Raw genomic sequence first — 16,024 nt, 5'->3', positions numbered from 1 at the left:
CACACTGTTTTAAGGTAGCTGGCACAGGTTTCCATCATTTTCCAGCACTTACAGTGTACACTTTCACAGATCACTACTACCACTCTTTTTTTTATTATTTATTATAAGAATTATAATAATAATAATATAATACTAATAATTATTATTAGTATTATTACCATTTGCTTGACCCAAAGGTAACCCCCCTCCCTCTACCCAAGATTGTATCAACCCGATTGGCACACCTTCTACAATTTGCTTTTTGAAGAACACTCCTGTGTTCTGCGTAGAGCTAAGAATTCCTTGATTTCTTGGGAAACTTGCTCAGGGTTTTCAAGATGAAAATAATGGCCACCTTTGACTGTCCTGCATAGTTTAGAAGGCACAAGTTGAGAAATAGTATTAAGGGAATCCCTGCGAACTCCTTTAATTTTCTTTATCACCTGTCTTTCAGTACCTTCTAATACCAATACTGCACACTGCATCTTGGAAAGAAGTGAAATCAGTGTCCTATCAGGTACATTAAAAGGAACAGCATGAAACCTAAGTATAGGGTCATGTGAGAGAACAAAACCATCATCAGTCTTCCTAGTTCCTCTCTTTGTCAACAGTATTGCATCTTCTTTACGTACTTTAAAGAATGTAGAGGGATCTTGTCGCCTCGCAGCTGCTGATTCTAAAGTTTTATGGATGTGTTGTTGAGTTGTAACTTTTTTAGTCGACATAGTAGTTGCATACTGGGCCAACACGTCAGCTGGTTTAATTGATCCAAAAAGCATCTCTGGGGGTATACCAAAATCAATTAATACCAAATTCTCTACTTCAAAAGGAAATGTCCCAGCGTAGATCATTCCGACGCCTGCGCCCATAGAGTGACCAATGATTGAAAACCTTTCCCATCCAAGCTGAGAGACAACTTTTTTTACATCTGCAATGTACTCAAAGTAAATATATGGCATTCCTGGCCATCTGTGGGAAGATTTGCCATGTCCTGGAAAATCTAGTGCAACAAAATGAATGTCTTCTGGCAAAAAAGGTGCCAGCCTGCAAGCAATAAACAACAATAATAAAAATAATAATAATAATAATAATAATAATAATAATAATAATAATAATAATAATAATAATAAAGACGGAAATAGTCTTTGAAAAGACAAATACCTAACAACAGATGAAAAAATTACAAATGTCACAGTCACATGCCACATGTGCCATAGAACCAGATAAATCTACGTAACTGGTTAATAAAGGAACTGTCACTGGATAAGAGAACTAGGAAATTATTCTAAGCATTTTTTAAGTGCATAGGCAAGTGAAAATAAACGATAAAACCGAACAATGTTTCGGAGTTGTCATGACGTTATTATCAAGTTTGAAATAATAGAAATAAAGTCAATGGCGTCACTGATGACGACTCCGAGACGTTGTTTGGTTTTATCGTTTATTTTCACTTGCCTATGTATATCTAACCCTTTAATTATAAGGATTTTTAAGTGCACCTTTTTTATCAGGTGTCTTTTAACCATAATATTTTAATAGTCTCTTCCTATTATAATTTTTAGTTATTATTCGGGATGATATCTGACAGGAATTAACTCTTTTTGTTCAAAAATTAAAATCCAGCAGATTAAAATTAAAATTTGCAAAAGAAGACTGACCTCTACCACAGTTTCCTTCAGGAGTGGGAAATTTGGAATTTGAACAGGATTTATCTTTTGGTCTTGCGGAAAACGTGTTGGGGTTCTTCATAATTATATAAAGCTTATGGTTTGTGGAAATCGAAGGGTTTTTAAACGCATATTGTTGAGCTCATTGCAGCGATTTACAGGTCTACAGGCCTGAGCTAAATATATCTCTGTCCGCAACGCAAGAAAATTTATTGAATGAAGCTAAACATATGTCCTGGGGGGAGGGAATTTGAACAAGCCAATCTTCCAAAGTTTTAATGCCCAGGGAGCCGGAGGGAGGAAGGGACGGGATGTTAAACATGTACCTGTCAAAAGTATTGGCGTTATCTATCCAGCCATGAAGCCCAAGGAAAGGCTTTCCATCATCAGGTCCCCATGCTTTACCTGTAATTACGCCCCAAGGAACTTTAAAGGTGATTTCTTTGAAAGATCTGTTGACATTCGACTCATCGTCCGCCATCTTGCATTCCACGAATGATTTACCACAGGAACCCCAAGCTCTGTGAAGGATAGTAGACCGTGACGTTTGCGTGATCATGAGGATTTGTAAGGGTAAGAACGATTCCTTAAATCAATTTAAAAATACCAACGAGTATTCGATAAAAAATAATCCCTACCTGAACTCCATTGTCTGTTGTTCTTTTCTCCTATGTGGTTTTTGGAGTAATTTAGCGCGATTCCGGGTGAGTTTTAGTTCCATTGCTTTCTCTCTCCTGTCTCCCGTATATCCCGGCTTTCAGAAGAGAAAAGCAATGGAACTAAAACTCAATGTAATCGCGCTAAAGCGCTACAAAACCACGTCATCATGGTGTAGACTTCAAAGGCGAAAGAGCTTGCAAGAGCTTGGGGTACCTGTGGATTTACTCGTTCCAAGCTTCGTCCTTACGCGTACGAACACGTACGTATTTGTGAAAGCGAGGCCACCGTATCACGTGAGAGTCTTTGCGATCGGCCATTTTGAATTGAAACAGCTTATGATCGACGAAGATGATTAGAATTTGTGGTCCAAAGCTAGCAAATTGTTGCTTTCTTTTAAGCATATGGGGTATAATAATGCTGGTAAGTCCGAATTTACCTGTTTATCAATGAATTAATGAATGGATTTATTTGTGTTGCTATCAGAGAAGAAGCAAGCCAATTGTGTCTGCCAATTCTTGATGAATTTTTATCAAACGAAATTGAATAAGCAATGCTGGTCTTTCTCTTTACAGCTTCTGCTAGGCATATTTTTCAGTACACGCAGTGTAGCACTTATAGAAGACGTCCCTAGTGGTTTGGAAGAATCCAAAGGCTACAAGTCGTCTGCAAAGTTTGTATTTCAAACTGATTAAATCAAACAAAATCATTAAAGGAAACATCCACTGTTGAAATATAAAATTAACGTTAAATTGTTGAAAATCCAATCTAATTTCAAATTTTTTTGGAAAGCAAGGAAACAATATTTCTGTGTTGGACCAAACTGGATTTGATTATAATGCCTAGTTTTGCTTTTAAATTTCTTGGGTGCCACCATGTTGGGTTTCATCACAGGGAGTCCACAAAAGTTGTGAAAAAGAAATAAATTAATAAATTATTGACTTACGTTGTTCGTTTCTTGCAGTTTTCTATAGTGCTCATTTGCATAAAATTTACGCGACAGTACTAATGTCGTGTACTGAGTTGTGCGTGAGCGGATCTAAGCTCTGCTGACTTTACTATATATATTGACAAGGGAGGCAACTTTTTCGCGAAACAATTTGAACACACTCAGCAAAATAGCTTTGAACGTTCGACTCGTTCGCCGCTTTGCAACCAAATTCGTATCAAATGAAAGCTGGATAAATTTGGGAACACACTTACCTGTCAGAATCCCAAGAAGAAACAATTTTGAGCCAGCATTTTAGCTCCGTTTTCGCAGTTTTGCTCGGTGTATTTTTTCGCAACAGCTGCGGCCAGTTACCTTGGCGCAGACGTCACAGATTTACGCGCCATTGTCGCCTCTCCCTACCTCGCAAAGATGTTTTTGCGCGACAGCTATGGACAGTCATTGCTCCCTGTTTAGTCACAAATTGCGCGAACTGACATTCTACTTTGGTTTTATTTACAAAATTTAGGTTTGCGCGACAAGTCGGTCGAAAATTTTTTCCGGTCTCGCGCAATTTGTGACTAAACAGGAAGCGATGACTGTCCATAGCTGTCGCGCAAAAATATCTTTGCGAGCTAGGGAGAGGCGACATTTCGCTCGTGATGGCGCGTAAATCTGTGACGTCTGCGCCAAGGTAACTGGCCGCAGCTGTTGCGAAAAAATACACCGAGCAAAACTACGAAAACGGAGCTAAAATGCTGGCTCAAAATTGTTTCTTCTTGGGATTCTGACAGGTAAGTGTGTTCCCAAATTTATCCAGCTTTCATTTGATACGAATTTGGTTGCAAAGCGGCGAACAAGTCGAACGTTCAAAGCTATTTTGCTGAGTGTGTTCAAATTGTTTCGCGATATATATATAGTATAGTAAAGATATATATATAGTAAAGTCAGCAGAGCTTAGATCCGCTCGCGCACAACTCAGTACACGACATTAGTGCTGTCGCGTAAATTTTATGCAAATGAGCACTATAGAAAACCGCAAGAAACGAACAACGTAAGTCAATAATTTTATTAATTTATTTCTTTTTCACAACTTTTGTGGACTCCCTGTGGTTTCATGATGCCATTACGTTGCCCAATACGAAAGGTCTTCTGCTTACTGATAATAGCGGCAACTGTATGAAGTCATAAAATCCAAATGGCAGCACATGGAAAATTTAAAAGAAAAAATAGGTAGGCGGTTTTAGCACACTTAAATGTTATTTCAACTTTTTCAAACTTGAATTTAAGAATTTAGACATTATTTACAACAATTAAGGACAAAACAAGGCTGAGATTGTCATTTCCACATAACTCATGCCATCAGTAAAGATTAAAGATTTCAACATGTTGGTCAGCTATGTTCTGACATTCTGAGCTTTATTGGACAATGTTTTAATTAAAAGTACAGTACCGCCTGGAACTATTGACCCATCGGGACTAGGGCATACCTCGTCTTTACCGCGGGTAGTGGCCGCGCGTCCACCTAGGTGAAAACACGGTCGTTCCGCGGTGAAGACGAGGTACAGTGTGCCGCGGTAAATTTGCCGCAGGCGAAAAGATGAGGCGTGCCGCGGGAAAGAACAATGGGGACTGGTTGCATTTCTAAAATAAGCGTTAGCGTGAGTGAAGACATTTATACTGCAAGTTTTGGAGGTGCGAAGAATCGGTGCTTTATCGAAGGAGTAATTTGAAGTCAAAATGGCGTTGGGTAGTTCGCGTAATAATTCAAATATTGAAATCCTGAATCTTTGCCTCAGCAAATGTTTGTATTCCGTCTTTTCAGAGATAATAAAAGTAACTAACAATCCAACACTTAAAAGAAGCTTGTTACATGTATCTCCGAGGGTATGTTAAAATTAATACGCAGTGAAATACGTGTACGTTGATTTACCTGCTTTTCAAAATGCGTAAGTTTATGAAGGAGAGTTCGCTGAATTGACATAAAAAATCCCTTTTTTAAAATTTAGTTTTCTTAATTTGTTCATTTCGATACAAGCGACGGGGCAAACGTCTTGAAAATTAACCGTAATTTGCATAGGAGCAAGTTAAGTTTGACGTTTGTTTTGCACTCGTGGGAACCGCTGCTTCTGATTCGTCAGCTTTTTTTGTACGTGTCCGACCAAACAGCTGCTAAAAATATCTCCTGAATTTTAGAGCAAGCTTGTGTTCAAAAAAATCGGATATTGAGAGGGAATATTATTCTTGTTGCAGTGCCAAGTTCATTTTAAAAGGAAGAGGTTTAAAATAGACTGTAGACACAAGCGACAAAATTTGCGAAGTCGACACAAGGGTTTCAGGTTACAGTAACATCGTCACGCGCGAACATATCTTTTATAATCCGTAAATTTCGTGGGTCAGTTTTTTTTTCTTTTGCTTCTCCTAACTTAAAATTGAAACAACTTGGCAAAAAATACAAAGTAAACAGCGGACTAACATTCTGGAACACTGCCGTGTTGCATCAAACAGCTTGTCAGGTCAGGAGTCCGAGTGACAATGACCGACAATGTGACTTGGAATTGCAATTATTCGGGCGCTGAGCGACACAAAACATGCCGAAATATTATTTGTTTTCCATTTAAAAATGATTTTAAAAGGTCCGGCAAACGGAACTCCACAGACTGTGTCGAAAATTCAAGTTTGCTTGTTTTTTCTTGAGCAAATCTGCATGCTTCGAAGCTTCGATAGTGAATATTGCGCATTGTCCACAAGAAGTCTTCAAATATTTTGGGTATGCCGAGTTTTGAGATATTACCGTAAATCAGAATCTTCCTCAAATGATTTTTCAAATGTGGTCGGATACTCGAAAACGGATTCTCATTTTCTTCAAATGGTTCAAGCCTTCAAGGGCCGAGAATCATATGTGTATCGCACATGATCGTCATCCCTAGTTAATGTTCTTTGGTGCGATTTTGCCATTAGAAGCTGACGAACCAAAACACAAAGAAAAGGAGACAAAAGCGTATTCAAACTCTACCGCGTCTTTTCTTTACCGAGGTTTTACCCGCAGCAACTTTGGAGCCATACCGCAACCGAACCGAGGGAAAAAAACGTCCTACTGCGGGAATACCGAAGGAAACCCGCGAGTAGGTCCTGCGGCAACGACGCGGCAAATGGGTCTATAGTTCTAGGCGGTACTGTAGATTCGAGTTATTGGGGAGTTTGAGTTACAACTGAGTTTTGAGTTTATAGCTGATAGCAAATGACTGAAAAGATGGGGTAAAGTCCAGGGAAATTGGATTTTGTTTGAGTTAGCAGGGACTTTGAGTTAATCTGTTTGGAGTTAGCGGGGTTCTTCTGTACTGCTTACTGCAACCCATAAGTATATGTAAGGCCAGATTGGAATAAACTAAAAATTGACCAGTAAAACTTGTCTTGAGTGTGATGGAAAATGCTTAATTTGTTTTAATTTTTGTCCTTCCAGGAACTGTTATATAGCAGCAGGAATTTATGGTGTTACGTTCCTTCTCTCAGCACACCAGAAGTGGGTGAACAGTCGGATGGGAGACACACAGAAACTGTAAGTGAATCTATGCTGTTGTAGTCCCTATGCAAAAATGGCTGATATTTTGATATCCTTTTGTCTGCTTTCAAATTAGCCTCACTAGCCTCATTCATGGTGAAATATTCTTTTGAATTTTGAACTCAAGAATGAGGTTAGTGAGGTTAATTTGAATGCAAACAAAAGAATATTAAAATGTCACTCATTTTTGCATACGGTCTATTTGATGAACTTTCAACTGTTTAATTTCCCAAGTATTCTAACATCTGTACTGTACATGTACCAGGCAATTTCTGTTAGCATTGTCTACTGATATCTCTTCCTTATCACCTAGATGCATACCTGCCAACCCTCTTGACATAAACGGAATTGTCCCATTTTTGTTCTTCCAAACATCAATAAATTGGAATGTCTGGATTTTCAGTGCGAAAATAATTTAAAATAATTAAATCCTTGAGGAACTTTGGTTGTTGTGTATCCCCAAGTTTGCAAAGGACTTTTAGAAATCTTTGTAATTTCATTAAATCTGATACGATAAATAATTGATCAGTGAAGATGATTTTTTGTTTTATGGAGAACATGTGAAACTGCAATTTGCATGACATCAGTAAAAAGGTTTGAAGCTTGTAACTTGTTGTTAGAGAAGTTGTGGTTCACCAGCAGTGCGGGACAAAATGATTTTTTCTTTCACTTGTGTAGAGGAGGAGGGAGGGGGGGGGGGGGAGTACAGCTGTAATCCCCATTTCTGACTTTGTAAGGTTGGCAGGTATGTAGATAGCTGATGACATTAGCTACAGTGTTCATGTTCATGACACTGTGCATTTAGGTGTACTATTGTATGGGGTTTTAGTTTCTTGTTTTGGCAACAATAGCTATCACAAAAAGAAATGAATGGTAGTCCTTAAGGTAAAGGAGAAGCAACTGTTTTAGTTTGAACTTGTCACTTGAAGAGTGGACAGCTTACATACATTGTACTTATGACAACACCTTTTTTGATCTGTACTGATAAGTGCAATGTAAATGTGAAACTTATGACACAATTAAAATTTTCATTCACTGTATAATCTAATAAAAAATACATGTCTAACAAATGTTTTGGGGTTTCTGAGTCTGGTACAGACTCTTGTATGTTGTTTTCTTTAACCATTCAATGAGACTCAATTTGGAAAATGGCACATTTGAGCATTAAATAGGGCATGACACACCAAGTCATCATTCACAATATTTGTTGATGAACAAAGTAGTTTTTAATTGTGAACTGTGTGAGTGAGCTAGACAGACATAACAGGTGAGACTGGAAAGTTACACACAATGAAAATAGGTAGAAATGGAACATGATTTGTTGGAAACCTGGCCAAAGAGAAACTAACTCTTCTCCTGATTCAAGATAACCTAATAGTGCACTGTGTAATTCTTGTAAGGTCCTGACTAACTCAGTTGTGTGTACATTGGTGGTTTCTGTTTTGTGATTGAGCTTTCTTTTGTACTTCTTTAGGATGCATACTTGAACAAGACTATCCCAAAGCTCAGTTAATTGTAGAATTAATAACTGCAATGTCTAAATTCAGTCTAAGTACAAATTTTGTGTTCTCTAGTGGGCCACTATAAATCAAATTACAAAAACTAGTTTAGTTGTTCTTCCTTCATAAGGAAATTAATTCTTCATAAATAATATTATAAAATGAAGGCAATAAGTTCTAATGATGTTTTGTTCTAGTTAATGTTTGAATTTTACTTTAACTGTATTCAGTTTGACTGCATAGTGCATGTATTTTACACACTAATCTGACAAGAATGATCAACAGAACTGATTTGGTAATTTGGCCACCGTAAAGAGATTCGAGCGATGATGTTTCGAGTGTTAGCCCCTTCATCAGAGCATGGATTCGCTATGACAAAGGGCTAACTCTTGAAACAGCAGCACTCAAATCTCTTTATCGTGGTCAAATTACTTTTAAGTTACCAACTCTGTTGATAAAACCGAACATCTGTTTCTACTCCTCACCAGTGCAGCACCACAGCTTCTTTAGAAACTAGTTGACCCCCTTATCCTTTAACATGATCAGTGTCAAATATCTTTAGAAAAAAATGAATAATGTCATGAAGTTAACTGAAGGCTTTTCTAGTTGTAAATGTGGCTGTCAATCAAATTTCAAGGTATTCAACAAAGAGCTCTGATGACGATTTTCATTAGTAATTTACCGTCGTTAAAAGCTACAGTAAATCCCTGTCTGTGCTTGCTATTGATTTGTAAGGTATATTTGTTACTTTACACTGATATACATATTTTTTGTAGATTTTCTTTGTAATAGCATAGTTTCTGAAAAGGTACTAAAATAGGTCATTTCATAATATGGGTTAGCAGACTTTGATTTTGTTCAGCATTTCCCAAGTTATTTTTCCAAGTGTGTAATATTTCATTGATTTTCTTATTATAAAATGTTATTTTTATAATTTTCAAAGTTTTAATATATATTATTTTATTATTTGCCTTTAATGGCAAAGACACATTACCAGAATAGGTTATTCCTAAATGGCTAGGGCTTTAAACTTATTTATTCTGTATCTAGGATTTACGGAAAATGGTGTATTAAATCTTGAAAAATAATCAAGTGTGATCTTTTCATGTCTATTTTAATGCTTCTTTGCATTTTTCTTCTTGAAAATAAATAAATTTGTTAGTAAAGATTGCCTTGATTGCAGTGTAATTCCTCTTTGCCATGGCCTGTCTACATGAATAGAAAGGACCAAAAAAAAAAAAGAAAAAAGAAAAGAAAGAAAGAAAACTCTTCAAAAAGTTCTCCTCGTGTGGGAAAATCCATTATCACCTTTGAGAAATGTTTTTAAATATCTTAATTACATGTACTTTTTTCCAAACCGTTTTTGAAATATTGCTTTTAATATCTTTCCTATCTTTACGATACTGCAGTCGATCTCCAGTAACAAAAACTAAGTTTAGTTTATTCTCTTTATATACTTCATAAATTATTAATGCAATGTTTTTCTTTTCTTAACCAATCATCTTTTCCCAGTGTTGCCTTGTACATGTTCACTGATTGGCTCTTGTGAAAGTTAGCAGGTTGATTTTGAATAGAAGCAACAAGTACTTTCAAGTTGATTTCTGGAGTTAAAATTGTGAATTTAATTAGGACCTTAGATAGAAACTAACATTAACAAAAGGTTTAACATTTGCCATGTTGATTTTGAAGCTCTGTTTACTTCTTGTAGAAGTGTTATATCTAGAAGAATTTGTCCTTGTCAAATTTATTCATTTGAAAGTTTGTTGGTTTGGTTACATGCAGAAATAGATTCCTTTTACACAGTCTAGTTGTAGAACACGGATGAGAGTCAGTTTAGCCCTTTTGGTGTAGTTTGAGAAATGTGTTGTCAAGAGTGAACGATTTTTTTTTTGGTTTTTAGCCATTATCTTTGCTTTTCTTTTTGTCTTTTGTTTGTCACAACATGGTGTTAAAATTGATGTAATTAATAATTCACTACAAATCTATAATTAGCCACCTGCCCCCAGCAGGTCAATTTTTTTGTTAAAATTATAATAATTTCTCTTTCCATTCAGGTGAATTTAATGTAATTTTCATGATATAGTTTTGAAGAAAAAAAAAGAGAGAAAACAGGATAAACATTTATTGAATTATTTGTGCTGTTTTGATGTTCATTAATCTCACTAACAGGCTTAACTGAGTAAAATTAAAACTGGATACCATGATAGAAGTGCACAAGATCAAATACACCATGTAATATTGTAAAATATAAAGAATTCCTGGCATGTATCTGTGAAATGTGTGCCATACAGTGATTTTCTTTGTGTTTGTAAGGTAAAGTATTGTTTTTTAATAAACTTGTTTTAATATTTCAGGGTTGTGACATAAAGAATGTGTACTTATGAAGTTACTGAGAAGAAACATGCACAGTGTTAGCTTTAACTTAACCCTTTAACCCCTATATCAAAGAACAAATTCTCCTATGTTATCCCCATACTTTTATAAAAGTACTGGGGAGAGGTTATTAAAATATCACAAAAATTCACCTTGGACGATCATATCCTTAATTTGCATGACCTCAAGGTTTGAGCAAGCAGTGATATTACAAGGAGAAATTTGATGCTGATCACTGTTAGGGCTTAAAGGGTTAACTCAGTGTTTAAAGTTTATTAGTGTACAATGCATCAGCTGGTTAATTAGGTCTTGTAAACTGCTACAGTATGTAAGATAAAAGGTATTCAATTTGTACACGTGTCTTCTGATTCCAGAAAGCATAGTATTACAGTAATGGGAATGTAACACAGTTGGTAATAGAAACTGACTAAAGAAAAAAATAGGTAATATTGAATAAGTAAGCCTAGCAACCATGGAGATGAGAGTCTAACCTATGACCAGCATAGCACAAATAAAAAAAAAAAGGAAAGAAAGAAAGGAAAAAAATCTGACTATAAGCCAGTGGGCTTTTTTTGTTTTGTTTTTGGCAAGGTGAGGTGGAGTGGGTGACTTAATAGCTGGATAATGAAAATGGCTAAAAACTGCTTGAAATACTTGGCTAATGGCATTGAACACCCAGTACCGGCAGTCCACAGGCTTATGTTTGGGAGGGCTGACCAGGATGTTTGCATCTGAGATGAAGGACTGGAGGGGCTTGTATTTACAATTACAGTAAAACTTCACAAGCCTCCATGTACCTCTGGTCAGAACATCCAACCAGTGCAAGGCTGTTGCCTAAGAAAAAAAATTAAAGGAGCCCACAAGGCCAAAAGCCAAGACTTTAGAGGCCCAACATAGAGTTGGGTGCTGCTGCAAAACATGTACGAACCCAGAGCATGTTCTTGGGTGCCCCAGTCTCCTGTTCTGCAGCAGCCTTACAGTGGCTGGAAGGTCCTGGGTTTGACTCCAGTGAATTATTTGGCATGGATAATTTTAAACTATTTTTCTTTATTTTCTCATGCTCCTAACAAACTGTTTAGAGTTTGCTCATTAGCTTGTAGTTCTCTTATGTTGTAGCAGGAATGCTTACTAATGCTTAAGTTGTCTAACAAGTACATTTACATGTATGTATTCTATAAATTGGGGTATATTATTAAATTTTTTTTAAAATTTTGTTTTGTATTCTGTATTTGTACATGTGCTTTTGTGTAGGTTTTTTGGTTTAATTTGGGTGTATTTTTCTTTCTTGTTTTGCAGTTATATTCAAGCGTAGCTGTGGTTTATGTGTGCTTTTAAAAATGCTTAACTGTTAACATTAAAACAGAATACTGAAGACAATAACACTTATTGTTAGTTATGAAAGAGAATTACTGTTATAGGAAGAAAATGAAGACAAATCCATTCACAGTACTGACAATGTACCTTTTCCACCATTTTATGATTTCATAGTTTGCAACATACATGTAGCCAATCTAGCTCATTCACAACTCAAAGATCTCATAATATATTAATTAATATGATAGCACGACAAAAAACTTTATATCATAATAGGCAATAGGCATTCTTTGAAGGGATCTCAGTGTGATTAATTCAATGCAGTCAAGCCTCCATTAACTGGACTTTTCTGTCAGCCTGTCTCCTTTGCAAATACTGTAAAACAGTCATGATCAAAACTTTACTTGAATATGTAACATGGAGACAATTCTTGAACGAGACTGATCATGTACTCCATGTTGCCCAGTGGAAACTAAAATTAATGAAAAACATTTTCAAGAAAGAAGTCAAGTATACAATAATAATTACATGTATAGTCGTTAGGTGCAATAACTGTTAGCCATTGTGGATACAGTTCACCTCACTTAGACTTTGGAGTTATTTGATTATCTGCCAGGGAATTGAACTCGTGAAATTGATGGAGTATTTACAATTCAAGTGTCTCAGCTGGTCCAGATAATAGAGGTTTGATAGGAGAGATACATGTATTTCCACAGTGATAATTGTTTTTGATGATCTGCCAGTGATATTGACAGAGTATTTTTTGAGTGTCTCAAAGTCCAGATAATCAGGGTTTGATTGTTTACATTATTTTCAAACCGGATATTTCCACAGTACTTTGAAATAATTATATGTAGTAATTGTTGTGGTGTTAGAGTGTCCACAGTACATTAGGCTAGAAATATACATTTTGTAATGTTTAGATCGAGAGATTACTTTGCAGTACCCCACCCCCTTCCAGAAGGCGCATTTCTTTTACAGCCAATCTACATCACATGTGACCAGTATTTTTGAAATTTGAACAGGGTTTTGAAATTTACATGTCAGTCTTGAACATTGCCAGCGACATTTCAGAGTTCTGGTAGAAATTTCGAATCCCTAGTTTTTTGACAGTATAAACCTATGAATTTGTCCTGAATTACAGCATTGAACAATAATCATTGTTTCCCAAGTATATTGAATTTTTTTTCAGTCTTGCTTGGAAAGATTTCTAGAGAAATGTTCAAGATTCAATTTAAATGCTGGACATTAAAAAGAGGAATTCAAATGTTCATTTCATTCTCAGAAATACTGGCCACGGGTGACTGTACATGACCCTGTTCCCAACCAGAGATGGGCAGAGAAGGGTGCTTGTCTTCTGGACAAGTTTTTATCTTAAGGTTCACAAAGTTATGGGAAGACTATTTTTAAAGTAGATTTAAAGTTTGTAGTGTTATTTTCAGGCCAAAGCTTGGCAATCTGTTCAAATCAGTTGTCACCTTTTGCGATAATCATTGTTACTTTGTAATGATTGCATAATATTATGCTACTGTAGTTATAATGATCATACATGACTTAACTGTATTTTTGAGGCAAATAGGCAAGTAGTAAAATATTATCAATGTAGCTTTAAAGCTTAATGCTAAGGAGAAGACTTCGGAAGGGAATATGAGTAACTACAGTGTGTTTGTACATGTATGTACAATCTATTATATTTAACCAAGTAAATTCAATGGGCTGTTCAATTTAGGGTAACCATTTTGTAATTAGAATACCCTGCAAGACTCCCTTGTATGATCTGTAAAATAGTATCAATAACGAAAGTCAAATAGGATGCTTGACTTTGAATAAAATATTGAATGAATTGTGAAGCTTGTGTGGACGTTCGTTATATTCTGCAGCATGTTAAAGCTAATCTATACAGAGTCCTAAAGTAATTTTCTGAATTTATGTGATTTACAGAGATATTTTTCAAAAGAGCATGATGAAACATACCTTCTTGCCAACAATTTAATTAATTAATTAATTTATTTTACTACAGTTTGGGGGTGAGATTTATTAGTACTGTTATGCTTGGACGACCCCATACAAATCCTTGTAATTTTGTCCCAGTTCTAAATGTTCAGAACTGAGGCTAAATTAGAAGGATTTATATGGAGACATTGGAGCATGAAAGCCCCAATATCTCACTCCTAAATTGCAATAACATGCTGATTTTTGGCAAGTAGGCATTTTCATCACTCTCTTCCCATCAGTTAAAAAATTCAAATATTTGTGACATCACACTTTAGTACTGGAAGCTCACTCAGATGAAGTTCACACGAGTCTCTAGTCAGCTGAGCTGCTACATTACATTAATTTTATAAAGTTTTTCAGTTCTCATTACTCCTGCTTTGCTCACTGGCCATTAGGTAGCATTTTTGCTGACAAGAGTCTTGTGTGAGTTAAACCAAACCAAATATTAAAGTGAAGATTAATTTTGGTTTTATCAACACAGTCGATAAAAGGTAATTTGACTTCCGCAAAGAGATTCGAGTGCTGACATATAGAGTGTTTATACAGCCCTTCATCAGAGCGAAATAGGACTAACACTTGAAATAGGTAGTTTAATCCTCAAAAAATTAAATATTAATATATTCCTCTCCTAAAACATTAATAAGAATTTAATTCTTTTACTTTGGCCACTTGGATATTTTTCGTTACCAGGCAACGGATACATCAGATATTTCAGTGTATTCCTTTTTCAGAATACACAGAATAATTATGTCCTTAGAAAATGCACCCAAAGACCGTTTCAAGGGTTTGTGGAACCATGCGCGGTACCAGCGGTCACTTTCAATACCAAATTGGTAAACATTCTTGTTCTTAGACATTCTCTCCGTTTTCTTTTCTTTGTAAGCTGTTGTTTTTAAACAACATTTTCCCCTTAGGTGCCTACTATTGTTACTTCACATGCATTCTGCGCATCTCGAGATACTCAGGTTTCCTATGGGTAGTGATCACTAATTAATACAGGACTATTTTTGCGCCGTTTAAAATTATGCCGAGAAAGCAGGAGGTAGCAAGTGCTCTTGGCATCCCAAAAGAAAATTGGGGGTAACCATGCATTTTTCAGAGAATTTAGCAAAAACTGCCATACATTGCTTTATATTTTGGCACTTTTTTGAAAATTTATATTGTTGCTTAATTATCTCTGAAAAAGGTGCCATCACCCCCACTCTTCTTTTTGGATTTCAATAGCCCTTGCTAAGATCTGCTTTTCCCGCATAGTCATAAGCTGCAGAAAAATACTTCAGTCAGACTGTATTTATTTAATCGCAGGCATCGTCCTAAAACCCTGACCTCTGTACAGGCCTCTTTGTTTGCGATCATTGTTTGTGTGGATGAATCTTTGTGGAAAGGAATTTGCCACACACTTCAACATTCATAATTATGATGTGAAAAAAGCAATAATTGGAGCTTCATTTCGTTTCTACCCATTCTCCTTCCAGGATGGTTCTTAAGTGCTCATCAAACTGTTGAACTAATGAGGCATCCTCTACTTTTGTGACAATGCTGAGAAGCTGTGTATTTATATCAACAACAGCCTCAACCAGGAAGAACGTTTGTCCTGAAACCTGTTAAGAAAATAAGACGTTTTTGTTTCTAAATTGTTTCATTTTTGATAGACCTTTGCAAAAATGGCTGACATTTTAATTTTCTTTTGTCTGCATTCAAATTAGCCTCACTAGCCTTGTTCAAAGTTAAATACATTATTTGATAAAATTTTTGAACCCAAGAACAAGGTTAGTAAGGCTAACTTGAATGCAAACAAAAATAATAATTATATTAAGATGTTAGCCATTTATACATAGTGTCTATAACGGCTTGCTTTTGCACTTTTGTGTTTGCACCACCTTATGACTCCACTGGGCTTGGGCTGAAATGCCCAATGAATTCACCACAGGCAGGGGCTGAAATGGGAATTATTGAGGGAGTGCTCTACCACCTCAGCTTTGATTTTGCTAAAGAAACCTCTCAAGGCATAATTAATAACTAATTTAAATCAGGACCCCTCATCCTACTG

General features: G+C 36.0%; 3 protein-coding genes across 7 annotated transcripts in view; 1 reads left to right on the top strand and 2 right to left on the bottom strand.

The window, feature by feature from the left end:
* Nucleotides 1-145: 145 nt before the first annotated feature.
* On the bottom strand, nucleotides 146-2,420 carry LOC146472386 (serine hydrolase-like protein 2). The gene is made up of 3 exons (XM_085119790.1): nucleotides 2,285-2,420; nucleotides 1,973-2,167; nucleotides 146-1,023 (listed from the first exon to the last, which is right to left on the bottom strand). Exons 1-3 carry the CDS (start codon nucleotides 2,365-2,367, stop codon nucleotides 228-230), a joined length of 1,074 nt encoding a protein of 357 aa, XP_084975916.1. The 5' UTR covers nucleotides 2,368-2,420; the 3' UTR covers nucleotides 146-227.
* Nucleotides 2,421-2,577: 157 nt separating this feature from the next.
* Nucleotides 2,578-13,829, top strand: LOC146472385 (ribonuclease kappa-B-like). Of its 5 annotated transcripts, none has more exons than XR_014866629.1 (5): nucleotides 2,578-2,726; nucleotides 2,879-2,976; nucleotides 6,695-6,790; nucleotides 11,962-12,391; nucleotides 12,735-13,829. XR_014866629.1 is itself a non-coding variant. In XM_085119803.1 (5 exons), the coding sequence occupies exons 1-4, from the start codon at nucleotides 2,655-2,657 to the stop codon at nucleotides 10,657-10,659; spliced, it is 279 nt and encodes a 92-aa protein (XP_084975929.1). In that variant the 5' UTR covers nucleotides 2,578-2,654; the 3' UTR covers nucleotides 10,660-10,702; nucleotides 11,962-13,829. The 5 variants fall into 5 exon arrangements, 4 of the variants coding, with proteins under 4 accessions (XP_084975929.1, XP_084975927.1, XP_084975928.1 ...); XM_085119803.1 differs by adding an exon at nucleotides 10,647-10,702 and having other exon boundaries at nucleotides 11,962-13,829; XM_085119801.1 differs by having other exon boundaries at nucleotides 11,962-13,829.
* The window catches only part of LOC146472384 (AP-4 complex subunit beta-1-like), a 21,911-nt gene continuing 17,780 nt past the window's right edge, over nucleotides 11,894-16,024 (bottom strand). The window contains exon 19 of the mRNA XM_085119783.1: nucleotides 11,894-15,575. Within this exon, the coding sequence (XP_084975909.1) occupies nucleotides 15,420-15,575 (156 nt within the window). The 3' untranslated portion in view covers nucleotides 11,894-15,419. The remainder of the gene's footprint in view (nucleotides 15,576-16,024) is intronic.

Source organism: Pavona decussata, unplaced genomic scaffold (assembly GCF_977016875.1).
Source record: "Pavona decussata unplaced genomic scaffold, jaPavDecu1.1 SCAFFOLD_100, whole genome shotgun sequence".
NCBI lineage: Eukaryota > Metazoa > Cnidaria > Anthozoa > Scleractinia > Agariciidae > Pavona > Pavona decussata.
Note: the sequence above shows the minus strand (reverse complement) of the source record. Positions and strands in the feature narration are given on the sequence as shown.

Excerpts from the sequence above, each read along its gene's own strand:
- LOC146472386 (XM_085119790.1), bottom strand. The coding sequence starts at position 2,367 with ATGGAACTAAAACTCACCCGGAATCGCGCTAAATTACTCCAAAAACCA. Across the intron at positions 2,168-2,284 it reads CAACAGACAATGGAGTTCAG|AGCTTGGGGTTCCTGTGGTA; the intron begins GTAGGGATTATT and ends TATCCTTCACAG. Across the intron at positions 1,024-1,972 it reads AACGCCAATACTTTTGACAG|GCTGGCACCTTTTTTGCCAG; the intron begins GTACATGTTTAA and ends TATTGCTTGCAG.
- LOC146472385 (XM_085119801.1), top strand. The coding sequence starts at position 2,655 with ATGATTAGAATTTGTGGTCCAAAGCTAGCAAATTGTTGCTTTCTTTTA. Across the intron at positions 2,727-2,878 it reads TATGGGGTATAATAATGCTG|CTTCTGCTAGGCATATTTTT; the intron begins GTAAGTCCGAAT and ends TTCTCTTTACAG. Across the intron at positions 2,977-6,694 it reads GGCTACAAGTCGTCTGCAAA|GAACTGTTATATAGCAGCAG; the intron begins GTTTGTATTTCA and ends TTGTCCTTCCAG.